The sequence below is a fragment of the Amaranthus tricolor genome, chromosome 2 (genome assembly GCF_026212465.1).
Source record: "Amaranthus tricolor cultivar Red isolate AtriRed21 chromosome 2, ASM2621246v1, whole genome shotgun sequence".
Lineage (NCBI taxonomy): Eukaryota > Viridiplantae > Streptophyta > Magnoliopsida > Caryophyllales > Amaranthaceae > Amaranthus > Amaranthus tricolor.
This window is the reverse complement of record NC_080048.1, coordinates 4,088,787-4,105,495: the sequence shown is the minus strand read 5'-3', so window position 1 is coordinate 4,105,495 and position 16,709 is coordinate 4,088,787. Positions and strand designations below refer to the sequence as shown.

Sequence of the window (16,709 nt, the reverse complement as noted above, 5' to 3'; positions counted from 1 at the left end):
ATACATTGAAATTTATAAGGCTCTCAACAATTTTATAAGTAAAAAAACCCATCCACTAGCAACTTAATAATAATATTAGCTCGACTAATTATCTAGCTTTGGCTAATTTATCATGAATCATCATCGAATACAATAAATGAATTTGTATTATGTGAACAACAATTAAGTTATTTCTTTATTTATAGAGAGAATTTGTAAAAATTAAGTCTGTTTCAAATGAGCGTATATACAACTTTTATCAATTAAAGTTCCAATTTTAATTCTCATTCTTCTTCTTTTTTTCTAGCCCCTTCTTCCCCGTCTTCCTTATGGACTATGGCCTATACTAAAAAATATGTAATATGTGTAGTTTTATATACTCTTTTGTGAAGCATTAAACCCCTATTTTTACCACGATAAAAAAACCCTAATTTTATTTTTTTTCTAATTAAAACGCGCAAGTTGTCAGTATTTTTGCAAATTTGTTGTTTATTGCGTCATTATTTTGGAGTAAATTTACTTTTCTAATTCACCATCTTTGTTTTCTCTGGCTCGCAAAACTAGACAAATAGTATTGCAAATTGCAATTGAGATTGAAATAGGTAACCTGAGGAAAGGAAAACAATGGAGTATGATTACAATTCAAACAGGCATAGATCTGGTGCATCCTCCTTTGATCCTCACATCCCCATGTACCAAAAGCTTTCTTCTTCTCAGCAACCCCATGTTTCTTCATCTTCTTTCTATCCTAAAATTGGTCAGTCTCAAACCGGTCAGCCTATCCATCCTCCTGCCCGTGCTCCTCCTTTTCCCCCTTCTTCGGCCCCTTCTTGTAAGTCTCTCTTTTTGAATTTTCTAATTTGGGTTTTGTTTGTTTTGTTCGAAAACTAACCCAATATCATATGGGATTTTCTGGATTTCTGATTTTTCACTCTAAATCTTTGATCTTTTGATTTTGATCTTGTTTATTACCTTGTTCTTGATTTGATGGGTGGAATTATGCTTCAGATTTTGGAGAATGATAATCACTGGTAAATTTAGGATACTAGTATAAAGTCTGTGCGTTGAACCAAACCAAGTCGGGTGTATATTACATAATTCAATATTAACAAGGTTTTCAATCAAATGACCCGGGCCTATATTCTCCTTGATTATAATTGTTTGTGGGCTTTGATTATCATATGTGGCTATTGTAAAATTTTGTAAGGTTTCTAGATGTGTGTTGTACCAATTATATATGTTACATAATTCAATATTAATAACATTTTTAATCAAATGACTCGGGCTTAGATTCTCCTTGATGGCAATTGTTTGTGGGTTTGATTATCATACTTGATTGTAAAATTTCGTGATCATGCTTATGGATACATTGATAGTGTCATTTTTGTGCTTGTGTATTATAGGTAGATTATTCAACTGTAGCATATAGATTTTATTGGCTTCTTGAGCAGCTGTTGATTTTTTGAAAAATTTGCTTCACCAAAATTTCCGCTCATGATATCATTGTTTTAAAGAAGAATTCTTGTGGACGATTGATGAAATTGATATACTGGTTTATGCAGTCCAATTTTTTGTATTCAGGCATTGATGATATCATTGTTTTCTCATTTCTTGGAGGTTTTTAATTTTTGCAGCTGGAACTGGCATTAGGGTTCAAATAAAGCCAGAATATAGGATCACTCCTCCTGTAAGTTCTCGCATTTAACTACACCATTGTTGTTGGGCTTGTTTGTTATGACACTTTCAATTCGAGTTTACATTTATCCTAATTATTTCCCATTAGCTCACGTCTTGTATAGCCTTAAGGCTTCCATGTGATTGCCACTTGGTGATGTTGAAGCTTATAAATGTTTCTAGGTGTATTTTCAAGAACTTATAGCACTGGTCAAAAACTCCGAATGTCGTTTAAGCTATGTGAGGCATTGCTGGTTTCTACAAAGTTGCCATTGGTCTGTAGTAGATAGTGAGAGAAAACATGAATGTTGGACAGGGTAGGAAGAGGATTGAAGGGAGGTTTTACTAAGATGCTCTATTTTACCTCAAATAACCGTGTCAGATACTCGAGTCTCTGAAACCATACATGGTTAGCACTTCATGTGTTCTACTCTGTTTAAGTCTGATCAAGGAGAAGAAAGAGGCAATCTAACATTTTAGCTAGGGTACATGAAAAAATATGGCTTTACAGAGTAACAAGGTTTAGTTAGTAACTTTAACCCGTCATTCCCTACTGCACTGGCTTCATTTTCTAACCATATGTTTTCCTACTATCTTATTTATACACAATATTTCCATTTTTCTTCTCTTGTGCCTTCAATATTATAATAAAAAACTGAAATTATATCTTTCTTTAAGAATGTTGATATGTCTATGTACTCATGTTCCTTTCGTAGTTCAAGTAAAGTAGCTTAAACTGCTCCGATGGTCATCGTTCTGTTTTAGTGATTGTTAGAATCACTTGCACGGCAATTACATGGTTATTTGTTAAGTTCCAAAGCCTATTTTGAATATGCTATAAGCAGTATTGTCTAAGCATAAAGAGCTAAAGACTAATTACTATTTACTCTGTTGATTTGTCCTTGATTCCTTTTCCTTTTGTCTTTGTTATTTCCGTGAATGACTGTTTCTCCCTATAAAAACTTTTGTACAGCCTCATATGTTACCACACATGGGAGACATTCCACGAAGTACATTTCAGTTTGATTTTGATTTAGAGAAGAAGATACTTGCTGAGGCGGAGAAGGAAAACCAGAACTGGAGCCGCTTTGCATCTGAAAATCTTCCTTCAAGAACAACGCAATCAATACCATCAGCTGTAAATTTCTGTACTCCTTTTTGATGTAATTAATGGAATGGCTGACGTGTGTTATGCTGTTCCATTTTCATGTTTGCTTTATTGCTCTAGTCACTATTTGTGCCTCTTAGAATTGCCCTTCAAATCTACGACCTCTTTTTGCTTTAATATAAAATTAAAGATCACTATTTGGCATAAAAATTTCGTTTAACGCTATGTTTGTGTCATATACTTGTTGGTTTCAACATAACTAATACCCTAACACCTGCCAATTTTCGACTGTCCTCACCTAAATGTCTTCTAATGATGTTAATATGAAAATTCTTGGTGCCCTCACCTAAAGTTCTTTCTTCATCTCTAGGTGATATATTTTTATGATCATCTATATGATTAGATTTACACGTTTACCTGGCAGAAACACTGCATAGGGTTAGATAATTTGAAATGTGCTACTTGGTAATAGGAAGCTACAACATGCTGGGCTTTTAACGTATTCTTTTGTGAGGAGATATGTATGATATAAGAAAGCACAAAATTGGGATTTTCCTTACTGGATGAGACATGGAAAGGTACTTCCTGCATTCTAGGAAGGATGCCTATTCTTTGGGGATTAAAGGGAAAAGAAGCTAAACAGTTCTTTGAAGCTTTTGCGAAATGCATTTAGTTAAATAATCTTTATTAAAGTTTACATGATGCAGAGTGTCTGCTTTATGTGGGCATGAGATTTGCTACCATTTAAAATTTCATCAATTGACTTGGGTTTTAGGTTCTAAAGATTTTACCGAAGCCATTCTTTGTAGTTTCTTTCAAACTAAAAAATTGAGTCACAGTTTTCGTGAATGCTTGTACTTCATATTGTGCATGAAGTTCCTATCTTGTTATGTTTATTTTATAGTATGTCTTTCCCACTTGCGTTCATCTGTTCTGGACCCTAAATGAATGCAATCAACTATTGTAGATCCCTGTTGTGGATCCTGTTGTTAGCAAATATGTAGCATCAGGCCTGAATCGAGAAGCAGTTCCTCTTGCAGTTGCAGCCTTTGGGGATAATCCCTCTAAGGTATGTTATGCCAGCTTTTACAATTTCCTCTAAGGTTGCAGCTTTATTACAACGCCTTTTTAATGTTTAGTTTACAACAACACTGCCAAAGTCTTAATCATAACAATATAGGGTCAAATAAATGATACAAAACATACTTAGTTCACCCATATTTATTCTAGGCAGCTTTGTCGTAGTTTAGATTGATCTGCATTGCAGTGAATGTTTGAAACTTTGACTATATTTGGCTGTTTGCCCGCTTGCTTCTTACACTTTTGATCTAGGTTCCTGCAAATTTGGGACGTAGTATCTGCTGTTTTATTCACAGATTAATTTGATTTGATTGGCTGATTCTTGTACATACTTGCTAGATGTCTGGCTAGACGAGGGGAGTTATATTAGAGGATGAAGTCTTATATTCTATGCTGAATCCTCGAGAATCTATCTTGTTCCTAGGGCTGCGTTGAGTATCTCATTTCTCAGCTGTCACAAATTTTAGAACACAAGAAAAATTTACCTCAGTTATCGTTTTAAGTTTTAACACCCTGGTCCTTTCATTTTCTTTGTTTTTCTTGGGCTTATCTTTGTAGGATTTTAAACAGTTAATCAGCGCATATGCCCATTCGGAGATCTTTATCATCTTTTTTTTAACTGGGCATTTGCAGATTCGAGATTTTGTGAAGGGCTACAACCTCCTCCGAGAAATGGGCTTCTCTTCGAACAATGTTGCTGAAGCGCTTCTCATGCATGATAATGATACAGACAAAGCTCTGGCGCATTTCTTGAATAGTTCATCATAAAAGATTTCTTGGCTTTCTATTAATTTCCAAGAATGAATTAGTCTTTGTTAACGACGACCTCTTACATTGATGTATTTAATTCAGGTTGCCGATCTAATATCGTTGGCTAAGACATCGTCTCTGTTGTTGAGTTGGTGATAGATACCACTCCTTTGGTTTTACTTGATTGATCTGGCTTGAATACCTTCAGATTGTACAGAAAAGGATCATTCAAGAATCAAGATCATTACTGTAGTCTGTATGTGTACACTTTAAACCGCATGAATGTAGAGGAACTTTGTAAGAGGAGAAAATTTGTGTTCATGCTTTTGAATTTTTATCTAAAAGCCTTTTTCTTTTTGATTACATGGTAAGCTAAGAAATGGAAGGGTTAGGTGAGAATCAAAGTCAAGATATTATCTGAAAAAGTAATATTTGCTACAATGAGATAAGATTCGATTCTCTTAAAAATCTTTTTTGGTATCGAAATGAATCTTATATTTAAGGTTGTTCGGTTTGAGGAAAAACAATTTCCTATTATTTTTCGCTTTTGGTTTAACAATGGAATTAAAATGTAAAATGTTGACAGAAAAAAGTAACTTAATTAGAGTACTTTGCAAATATTTTCTCCAAAATTCTAAATCAATTTTCCTGGGCTCTTTAATTCTTGGTCCTTTAATTTCCACAAATATCATCATTATATTCAGTGTATTCCGTTTATAGGAAACTACATTAAGGTCAGGGGAGAGAAGGAAGACAGTAATTCATACACATAAAGGAGAATGCGGTTAAAGAGTCTCTCGACTCGAGAAAGATTTTTATATGATACCGAAGTTGAACACTTTTAACTCATATTTAGCTTCGGGTTTGCAGCAGTGCCCAAATCTTTTTTCTTTACCTTAAGACATGCATAAATCATATAGCAAATAAAAATATGCAATCAATGAACATATTATCATATGATAATTTACAACAATGAACTTGGTGCACAAATCAGTTTGTAGTAGGTTGCATATCATACAAAGCCAAGGGAAACTGATTTTTCTTATTCAGAACGAACCTGCCGGAGAAGAAAGAGAAACATATGTTTAATGCTAACAACCTCAGTTTTACAACATAAACTAGACGTATGTAAAGGCTAGCTGTGGTTCAATAATCACTTGTTCTATTCATCTATTGCTACCTATCCCGATTATGTGAAGTATTATAAAAAAAGGTAACGTTAGAGCTTTGATGTGTCGTAAATAGTAATCATATAATGGACTCTAGGCATGGATCTCAAACAAATATGAGAATCTCGTCAAAGAAATCAGCATCCATCTTCAAAAGTTGCAACCAGTGAACAATACTGAAGTTCTCATGGGACTCCTGCACAAATAGCTCCTGATGCACAGAAACATGATCAGTATTTACCAATAACGAAATGATTTTACAAGACATGCACTAAATAGACAAATTTATAGTGAAAAATATAATGAAAACTACTGTGGTAACATCGAGTATTGAATGATCCAGTTTCTTAAGGTAAAACAATGAACAAATTTTACCCAAAAGAATGAACAAAGTCCTATTCAGTATTCACAGTGGATCTAGCTTTCACAAGTGATAGGGTTTAACGAAACGATAACATGAATAGATATCTGAGGAGGTTGCAAGGACTTGTACAAAACTATGTAATTTGTAAATTACAGTGATGGATAAAGTTAAGGCTGTGTTGTACCAAGAGTTCAGTAGTTAATATCAAACTAATTAAAGCATAATATTACTTGTAAAAAATGTGCGTACAGCATGTGAATGCTGAATGTGAAAAATTGTTAAAGAGCAGACCTGTAGCCCATGACGAACAACAAAACTTTCTCTCGTCGATGTGTTTGACATCAAGCCCTATAAACCAGGAGCCAACACTGACATCATCATGTGCATAAGTACGAAGATTAGACCTGCCAAGGCAATAAAATAAAAACAGATTAATGATGTAAAGTGCACAAATATAATAACAAAAGAAATGGACATAGTGAGTAAAAAAGGTTATAAAAGAGAAGATATAACAACATTGCCAAAGCCTTAATACCAACATAATGGATCGGCTCCAAAACAAATCTTTTACGAGTAGATAACAGAATTTAAATCCAGAAGCTTTAGATTTGATTCCATTTTGATGGTGATCAAAAATCACCCTGCCAGGCATCAATAAATGAAGAACATCTATCTTCACAGTAGACTCACCTATTTATAGAAACAAATTTTCCCAGCGCTTGTGATATGACAAATATTTCACCAGAAGCATGACGGAAGTACCTGTTTAAACACACGATGGTAGGAATCAGAAGGCAAATTCAAAAGACAAACTGGATAGAGCATTATTCATGAAGGTAAGGCATGAAGATCAAGTTGGGTTGGGTCATAGAAAAAAATCACGGATATTGTCGCAATTGCAGTAATGGTCGAAATGTCGGCAACTATCAGTGTTCCGACTCATTTCATGGACATCACAATAAGAATTGTTAACTTGAAAATAATCCATTTTATCATAGTAATCCAAGTTTCTAGAACATATATCATGTAATAGACCATTTAGAACCTACTACATATTAAAAAAGATTAGATGGCTAATAAATTGGAATGGCAGCTTATAGTGGCTATTACTCCATTAATTTAAATCACATGTTATGTAACAGGGTTTCACAGAACGGTAAGCTCATATGAACAGGCCATTATTCAGCTTAGCTGCCTCATTTTTATTCCATGGATGGGAATTCCTTTATGATAATGAACAAATTAATAGGAACACAGGTTCAACATAACAATATCGACATCGAATTAGGTAACATAGTTTAGTGTTGTCTCCTAAAATTTTATAACTAAGTATATATTTGGATTTGATAGCTAAAGGCGCCCAAAACACATATTCTGCTAAACAAGATACAATGGTCCACAGAGGGAACACGACCAAGTAATATCACAAACAGGTCACAATAAGTATCTTTAAAATTTTTTTTATTGAAGTAATGTAGGGGCTCCTGCTGGCTTCCTTATAAATGATGTTGCATGAGAAGGGGGAGAGGAACGCAGTTGGTGAGGCTCAAACTTGTGACCTCTAGGCTTAACACTATGTTTGGATAAGGAAGTGCATGGAAATGGAGGGAGGAGGGACTGTGTTTCCCCCATATGGATACCAATAGTGGAAAGGAATTGGCAGAAGGATCCCTTCACATTTTCAAAAAAAAAAAACTTCTCGACATAGGAAAGTTTGGAAGGAAAACACACTAATCTCCCTAGTCCCTCCCTTCTCCTCCCCTCCCCTCCCCTCCCCTCCCCTCCCCTCCCTTCCATCCCCTTCAGATCCTTTCCTTTCAAAAATGTTATTAAAATTCCAAATATGGTGCAAGTTACAACTTCAAGACCTCACCAACTACACCAAGTACTACTTGTTGCACATCACAAAAAGTACTATAAGACAAAGCAATCGCCAAATTTCTTGAAATTGAATTCCCTCATCAATTCAAAATGCAAATCAGATTCATCATGCAAAGAATTGGAGTTATTTTATGTACTTACGATTTCCCATCACCAAATTTCCACCACTCTGGCTCATACCATTTCTGGTTCCTGAAACGAAAAGCAAGAAATTAATTCTTAGATATAGTTATATAAATATATAGTATAGTTTATCTTTTATCATGCTATTGCAGTTTTACTCACGGTTCAGAGAACACTTCACCAGACTTCATACATCCCATATAAACACGAGGCTTATCCACATGAGCTGCAAGAGTATTTCCCAGGGCATCTGAAAAAAAAACAACTCTCATTCAGTCAGTTAAACTTGTCGCAAAATCTAGAGAAAGTTTCAATATACAGGAACTAGAAAATTTAACATCTTTGACAGGATAAACATCAAAACAAACAAAAATGGTCATATTTTCCATGGTTAGAACACATTATTCGTGAAACTAAGCTAAGGTTGAGAGTTCAAGTCCCTCCTTTCACTCTGTTCAACAAAACTATTGAGAAAGAAAGCTCATCCTTTACGTTTACCAACTGAAACCTCAGAAAGCACAATATAAGGAGGAAAATAGAAAATGCATTTTAATATTACAAGATCTAGGCTAAGTTGGGACTGCCTCAAAAGATCTCATGATAAAAGGTAGCAAAATTATCTTAAGGACTCCCTTTACATACTTCTCGAGAAAATTAAGTGATTCGTAACGGCATAAAGTTCAAGAATAAGTTATTCATGAATTGCAGGGATGCATGATCAAAGGTGTTAATTTGGATATTTAGTTGGGTTTCCATTATGATGTTTCAGGTATAGGTAGTTTCGGTTTTGTGTGTGCTAAATTAGCATATGCCAATTCGGTTTGATTTGACGTAAATGTCATTTCAAAGTTGAGTTGGGTGGGTTTAGGTTAGTCGGGCCCAAATTGAACAGCTCTAATACTCTATGCATGATCAATGTAGGACAAATAAATGGTCCAAGCTACGAACATAAGCATGAGATTATTGCAAGACTCAGTGAGACTGAAATTTCGTACAATAAAATGCAACTACACGGATACATTCCAAGTTTCTAACGCATGGGTGGGAGTGGATTGAAGTTGAACTTACCAATATTTACATACACATCATCATTGACCTTAGCATAGAACTCTGCTTCAAAGTTATTGGCAACATGAGCAAAGAAAAACATTGTCTTTTTTGGTAGTTGTTTAGAAGTCTCCACATGGTCATTCTGAAAACACAATGTGCAAAACATTGCAATTGTTACTTGGCAAGAAAATCTACAAAAGGTATTTAAAATATAAAAAAAATGTTAAGCTACTCCGCCTGTGCTTGGAAGTTGGAATAAGGGAAACAAATTATAAGTAATATCTATTATGGATTTATGGTTAACAATTAGAAAAGTACATTATGTTGTAAAATGGTTAAAAAGAATGATAGATCACACCCTCAAATGAGAGCAGTAGGTTCTCCTATCCCCATCTTGAAGTATTAATTTGTTTCCAGATAAGGTACCAGGTTCTTCCAGGCTTCCACCCAGATCAAAACTCCTAATATTCACCACTACCAACTCTAAATCTAGCCCCCGCAGATGTGTCACCCCCTCATTCCAATGACTACCTTGGCAAGACATAAAAGAAAGTAAGTAACAATGTTCACTCCAGAAAATGGTCCTCCATCTTCACTACTACTGTTACTTTTAATGCAGCTCAAACAACAATAGAGGTGTATCAAAATTGTTACCTACCAAGAAATATCCTGCTCATCATGAATTGCCAACATCCTTATTATTGCTACCATCAATTTCATCTATCGGTTCCAACATCTATTCCCCATGGCCCATGCCAATACACTATACTATGGCCTAAAAAATGCGGGTTAGGAGAGTACAACTAGAAGCCATCTATTAATCTATAATATAACTATTAATAAATTAATGCTTAGTCGCTTACGTCAAAAACCTCAAAAAATGCATAGGTGTCACTTTATCATGAAAGTTTTTGCCTCCAATTTAATATGATGATGTCACAATTGACTTTTTATAGTACAAGAAATAACATTCAATTTATAAAAATATAGAAACATTTGATACGTTTTTGAAAACTCCAATTTTGTTTTGTTTTTTTTTTTGAAAGTACATGATAGATAAACAATTTCTTCAAAATATTTTAATTTCTTAATTTTTATAAGGAAAATTTGATTTAAAAAATACGAACTTTAGCTCATTTGCTTTTAAAGGTTCGAACTTTCATTTATTTTTTAAAGGCTCGAACTTTAGGGTGCCTCCGCTTTTAAAGGTTCTGTCGGTTTTAGTAACCTAGAATATCAGGTTACCATCTCCTCAACCTGATTTTTCATCAGCTTCTTCCTTAAACCTTTGCATCAATGGCTTCTTCCTTAAACCTCCTCATCAAGGGTTTCTTCCTTGGTCTACCCATGGAGTCCCAAGAACAAGCACTAAACTCACTACCAAAATCCCAAATTCTACTCCAATTTAATCAATTCTATTCCAATTCTACTCGTGGCTTCTTCCATAATCCTCAACCTGATTTTTTTTTAAATCCCCAATTCTACTCCAATTTTAAACAATTCTTCCCTACAAAAATCTAATCAAATTCATCACATAGAAGTCAACATCCTTCTAAAAATCACTTTTTTTTAAAATCCCTAATTTCCAAAAGTTAGGTTTTTGAATTAACATCTAAGGCCTTTCATGTTTATTAGAATTAACCTCAGCATCAATGTCTAAAGTGAATTAACCCAGAAAAACAATGGTGAAGGATTACAATTTTAAAATACTAATTAATGTCAAACAAGATTAAAATGAGATTAGCAAAACATAAATAAAACCTACTAAGAAACCCAAAAGAAACTTTTGTTGCCTAACTATTCTAATCAACTCTTCAATCGATAGAAGTTCTGGAAATTCGCTCATCGAGGTAACATTGATTCAATTGAAACGACGACGTCTGCTCTAAAATGGGTTAATACTTAATAGTTGTTGTCCTCACCTTTCTCATTCACTTGTTCAAAAACTCTTTCCTCTTAGACAGGTATGATTTTACTCTTTGAAAATAGAATTTAGGAGCAAAATTAATGAAAATCATCTAAGAAAATCAATATGACTACAGGATGAGAAAGCTTAAGTTGAGGTTTAAAGGTGGATTGGGGTTTGTTGGAGGAGGAAAAGAAGAGTAATTAAAGCGGAAATGAGAGAAATGAAGGTGGTTAAGAGGAGAGAAATGTATACAATCTTACTTAAAAGAGTTGATTTTGAGGAAGGAGATGAAGAACTGAGAAGGGGCGTGCTTGGTTATGGGAAGAACTGATGATGGGAAGATTCCTTGATGATTAAATTAAACTCAAAATCTCAACAGATTGTGAATTGTGATGGGAAGAATCGGTTAAAGGTAAACTAAACCTTTAAAAGCGGAGGCACCCAAAAGTTCGAGCCTTTAAAAAATAAATGAAAGTTTGAACCTTTAAAAGCAAATGATCTAAGTTCGTACCTTTTAAATCAAAATTTCCTTTTTATAAAAATGTCAAAAAAATTATTAAAATCGTGCATCACACGGGCATTATCTAGTACAATAATAAATCAAAAAAGAAGCGAATGAATAAGTAATTTATTGAAGTTTCTAGGTCAGAATCATACAAGGACAAGGAAATCATCATTCTTTTTGTTTTCAACATCAATTTCCAAGTCTAGACTATCTCCACGATTTTCACTGCAACAAATAAACAAAGACAATCTCAATCAACCATTGAGGAATCAAACAAGAAAAAGAGAAAAGAAACAAAACACGAGTAAGGAAAACCTTCTTCCAATAACAAACCGAGCAACAATGCCCTTTTCATCCTCTATCTTCTTCAACATGGCACCTATAACAGAAAACATTCATGAAAAACGATTATTTTTAAAAAGAAATGCTCACTTAAAAACAAATCTCAAGATAATCATAAAAGTAAAGCAGATAAAGACTATAAGTAAAAGAAAACGACCAAAATATCATCTATTTGTCAAAAGAAGCAAGCAATGTGAGAACCAAGAATTCAACAAAGTTTGCTGGTTAATCAAAAACGTTGTGGAAGCTAATCATAAGTCTATTTTAGTGAATAAACCATTTGTCTCCAGGGGACTATTGATGGCTTTAATTTCAGAAACAAAGAATAACAAGACAGCAGACTTCAATTTTACCTGTTCCCATCCAAGCCTTGCGAATTGCATCTCTCTTATTTTTGCGCCCAAAGCTTGTCAATATGCCTATTACAACGAGTGGCTTTTTCTTAGGCTTAACATTGTCAACTTCATAATATTTGGAAACAAAGCCTTCTTCTTTTGCAGCAGCCAACTCCATATGAAGGGCTGAAAGTTTCTTCTGCTGTTCCCTAACAACCAAAACTTCTTTTACTTAAACATGAAAGATGAAAGTTTAATCACCATCACATAAAGGCTAAAAGCTAAAAGTCAACAGGTTAAAATGGTTGAATCACCTGCACGCAATGACTTTCAGTGAATCATCAACTGAAATGGCACTTCGCCCCTGGCAACAGCAGCCCATCCATTCAAATAAACATCTTGCACAGAAGAGGAGGGGAAATGGAATATAAAGGAAAATTAAGATAGCTACAAAAGTATAAAGATCTAATGAACTTACATGACCTGTAATTCTGTCAAGCTCATTTATAATATAAACTCTATTCTGCGCATCCTGCCACAACCTGTCAAAAACAGCTATGATCAGCACTAAATCAAAGCATAAGAAGCCAATAAAAAATTACACCAAGAAAATAAATGTGTTAGCACCAAATATTCAATCTGATTAGAGGGATTTCTGTTCTCAAATGTGTCTTTAAAATATACTAGCTAAAACCATCCCCAACCACCCTTCCCACTTATGCTCCCGCTCCCACTCCCATTCCCGCCCACATCCCATGTCCAAGCTATAATTGTTCCAAGTACAACGACCTCATTATACAATTTTGTACAAGTATGTAGTTTCATCCATTGACATTTGAGGACTCAAACACATAGCTTTTTTCCCAGAAAGAAAACTGACTTCCTACTATTATCTTATAAAGTAATTCTTTAATCTACAAGATTATTCTTTTCTCAAAACTAGCTTTATAATCTTTCTCTTTTTTTTTCTATTATTATATAAGTTTTTCTTATTTCTCCCCCCTTTGAAAAAAGTTGCTCTCTTTTTCCTTCCAGTTTCCCACCAATCAGTAGAAGTGTTTCTTTCCTAAAACATATTCATTAGAATAAAACATATTCATTAGAATAACAGATTGCAGAAATAAGGTGTACTGCATAATCGCCCTCGGGAAAACTTGTAATGCGCCTATGCACAGAGGACTATGAAGTACGAACCAATCATGTACTCCTACAATGCTAGGATTCACTTATTGGAGCATACAGTTTCATATGCAAAATACTCGATTACATATCGTCCAATGAAAATCATTATATCCAACTTCATGCATCACCAAATATTCATATCCAACTTTTACACTTTATGTTGAAGATTTGGGGTGCCTTGAGTCCACTTTGACTCTTGTTTAGGCATGTTGATACATTGAGGAAATATTGGGTATATTATTAAGAGAATTTGGATTAACAACTCGACTTTAAGTGATAATTCAAAGGGTGGGTTCTGTTAGCACTTAAAGTCGATTCAATTTTTCCTTTTGGAGGTTGTTTTTCATGCAATGTTCATGCTTGATGGTTTATTTAAGTGTATTAAGTTATGTGTTATTAATAACTTAATTACACATTAGATTAGTTATTAGTTAACCTAATACTTTCTAATCTCTCTACTTATCTCTAATTGCTTCTCCAAACCACAAACCACCATTGTAACCATCTAGAAAGCTTCAAGAAAGCTCTTACTTTCATCAATAAAACATCTAGGGTAGGTTTTGCACATAGCCCATATTCCCATATTGGGTGAATCACGCTAATTCCTTTGTGTTGCTTTATAGATAATTATTGATTAATTTTTGCCTACTTGTTTATTCTTGAATTAGAGTTTCTGATTTGCATTTTCCCAATTCAATTGAAGGCTCTAATCATTGATACTAGGCTAAATTAGATTTTCTAAACCACTTAGATCATCTTGCAAAAAACACTTTACAACTTCCATTCACCATCTATTCTACATTCCATAACAACTCCCTAATTTCACTACTTATAAAATCAACATTTGCATAAATTAAATAAAACAGTACTTTTAACACAATTTCGCTTAACCTAGATTTCAATTCTTCTCAATACAATCAAACATTTAATAACACAAAAACATGTTTTCCAATCAAAAACTACAAATCCTCAAAATAACTAGATCACAAAAATCACAAATTGATAAAAGCACAAATCAATTAAATCAATAAAATTCACAAAATTATCAAATTAATGAATTGACTAACCTTCCAGCGACATAAAATGAAGCAATGGTGGCGAACATGGAGAGCATAAGAGTAGAAATTCGAGATCGAAGCAGCAAATTGCTGCTGCCACTGCCTGATAACCTTTGATTCGATCCTTTCCTTTGCATTTTCGTTCTTGATTTTACTCAAAATTTAGGGTTTTTGCGAGAATTTGAAGATCGATTTACAGGTCTAGAGAGAGAAGTAGTCAAGATCAATGAGATGATCAGTGTCTCAGCGCGAGGTTCATCACTGCTGAAGATACTGTGCGAAAATGAAAATGGAAAGAAAAGATACCATTTTTCATTTTCAGTTACTATGAAAAGACATACATAACCCCTGCAAATTTGAAAAAAAAAATTTAGCTTTTTTTTGAAAAATAAAATATTTTTGACCTTCATAATCACTGATAAGGAATTATCTCAAAAGAAAAAAATCATTGATAAGGAATTATTTATATATATCTCAATTTCAAATACAAAATCTAAAATTTTTATGCTTGGGATTAAATAGAGTTAATTATAACTTAATTATTCCGATCAAATATTTTAATTGTTTTTTTAGTACAGCTTATTAATAACTCTTTATTTGTATTTTATTTTCAATTTATAACTTTAAACATAGAACAACAAAATCTTACTTAATTTGCCTGACATATTTAGGATTGAAATACTTTATGAATGAGGGTGCAAAATTAAAATGAACATTTGATTAGAAAATGAGGAAGTATGAGCTATAATTACCATTAAATTTAGAAACTATTACCAAATTACATGTCATATGATGTAAGTATTTCACTCTCTTATATTCTAATCAAATGTCTCATTTTTTTAATATATTAAATTTTTAAAATCAATGGTATAGAAGTAGAATAATATTAATTAATTCATATCTTCATCCTTAATTAACATAAGGAAAATAGAATATATCATCATTTATTTTTGGAAATTGTTTTATATAGCTATTCTGATTTCTGATATCACGTTATCAAATAATATTGTTTTTCTCTTAGCATGATTTTTTATTTAATAATGTTACTAATTAAAATATTAGTAAAATTAAATAGAGCTTATTTAGTTAAACATTCAATTATTGAACATTAATGAAAGAAAAAAACTAACTCCTTATTTATAGTTGAGAATCATTCTATACATCATACATGTATTCTGGTATAATATTTTCAAAGGAAAAATATAAAATAATAAAAGGCGATGTAAGATCCACGAACCACAAGTGTTCATGTTTTCAACCAGAAACAATTAATAAAGTGCTAAGTCAGAATTAGTGAAGTGTTTATCATAAGAAAGATTATGCTGGTGTGGAGGTTTGTTTTTGCTATCTAGTCTTTTTTTGTAATAAGACTATCTAGATGTCTTCTTCTTGCACAAGTAGTCGGGGTTAGGTACCATAGTGGTTCTCTAGGGATCTTCTTTGACGCCCAAGTCAGTAAGAGTTCCGAATAATTGCCTAATAAACTCTTGCCCAAGTGCATAGTGACTCTTATCTTGAGAGTTAATATTAATGCTTCTTTGTGGCATGAGACCTAAGTTATATAATTAAGTTCCTTTTGTCTTACAGAATAAATGTATTCATCTCCAAAAAATTTTAGACTAGGAATGCAATTCGTTCTCAATAAATATTGTTTGAGGATCAATGCATATTTGAATAAATGGTTGCACTATTGAAGTTTAAATACCTGAAAATGGTGTAGTTATGGAGTATTTATATCTCATGATTTGATGTTCCATGTCTCTTAGAATATGTCGTTGCCAATTCCTAGGTGTTGTGTTTCTAAAGTCAATGACGTGGTAGCCTCTCATTGGCAATACAATGGTACATTAAATACAAGGAATTACCATTTTTCTCATTTGGTGCTGATGCATAGTATTATCAGGGGCGAAGGTGGCCCGGCCCCCCGACTTAAAAGTATGTTCCTTTGTAATTTTGGTTTGGCCCCCCTTAGTAATTTATTGTATATGTATAAAAAAATCCTTGTATCTAACAAGGAAATTAATGTGCTTCATTGGTTAGTTTGTCTAACTTGAAACCTTAGGTGCAGGGGAACAAAACCTAGCAGCATAAGCAACATTATTATTATTGCCGCATTTCCAATCCCGCCTGCGTTACATTACCCAAATTAAAATTATAACTATTCAAATTCCTTTTTTTTAGAAACTCAAACAAAATTACC

At 33.4% G+C, this 16,709-nt stretch overlaps 2 protein-coding genes across 2 annotated transcripts; one reads left to right on the top strand and one right to left on the bottom strand.

Annotated features, from left to right (window-relative positions):
- Window positions 1-487: 487 nt before the first annotated feature.
- On the top strand, window positions 488-4,912 carry LOC130805079 (uncharacterized). The gene is made up of 5 exons (XM_057669695.1): window positions 488-811; window positions 1,614-1,666; window positions 2,627-2,791; window positions 3,729-3,830; window positions 4,475-4,912. Exons 1-5 carry the CDS (start codon window positions 604-606, stop codon window positions 4,607-4,609), a joined length of 663 nt encoding a protein of 220 aa, XP_057525678.1. The 5' UTR covers window positions 488-603; the 3' UTR covers window positions 4,610-4,912.
- A 596-nt stretch (window positions 4,913-5,508) lies between these two features.
- On the bottom strand, window positions 5,509-14,852 carry LOC130805078 (hydroxyproline O-galactosyltransferase HPGT1). Its single transcript, XM_057669694.1, has 12 exons — window positions 14,519-14,852; window positions 12,748-12,811; window positions 12,584-12,633; window positions 12,288-12,478; window positions 11,908-11,971; window positions 11,745-11,817; window positions 9,197-9,320; window positions 8,291-8,378; window positions 8,147-8,197; window positions 6,815-6,886; window positions 6,416-6,528; window positions 5,509-5,971 (listed from the first exon to the last, which is right to left on the bottom strand). The coding sequence occupies exons 1-12, from the start codon at window positions 14,644-14,646 to the stop codon at window positions 5,946-5,948; spliced, it is 1,044 nt and encodes a 347-aa protein (XP_057525677.1). The 5' UTR covers window positions 14,647-14,852; the 3' UTR covers window positions 5,509-5,945.
- Between the last annotated feature and the right edge of the window lie 1,857 nt (window positions 14,853-16,709).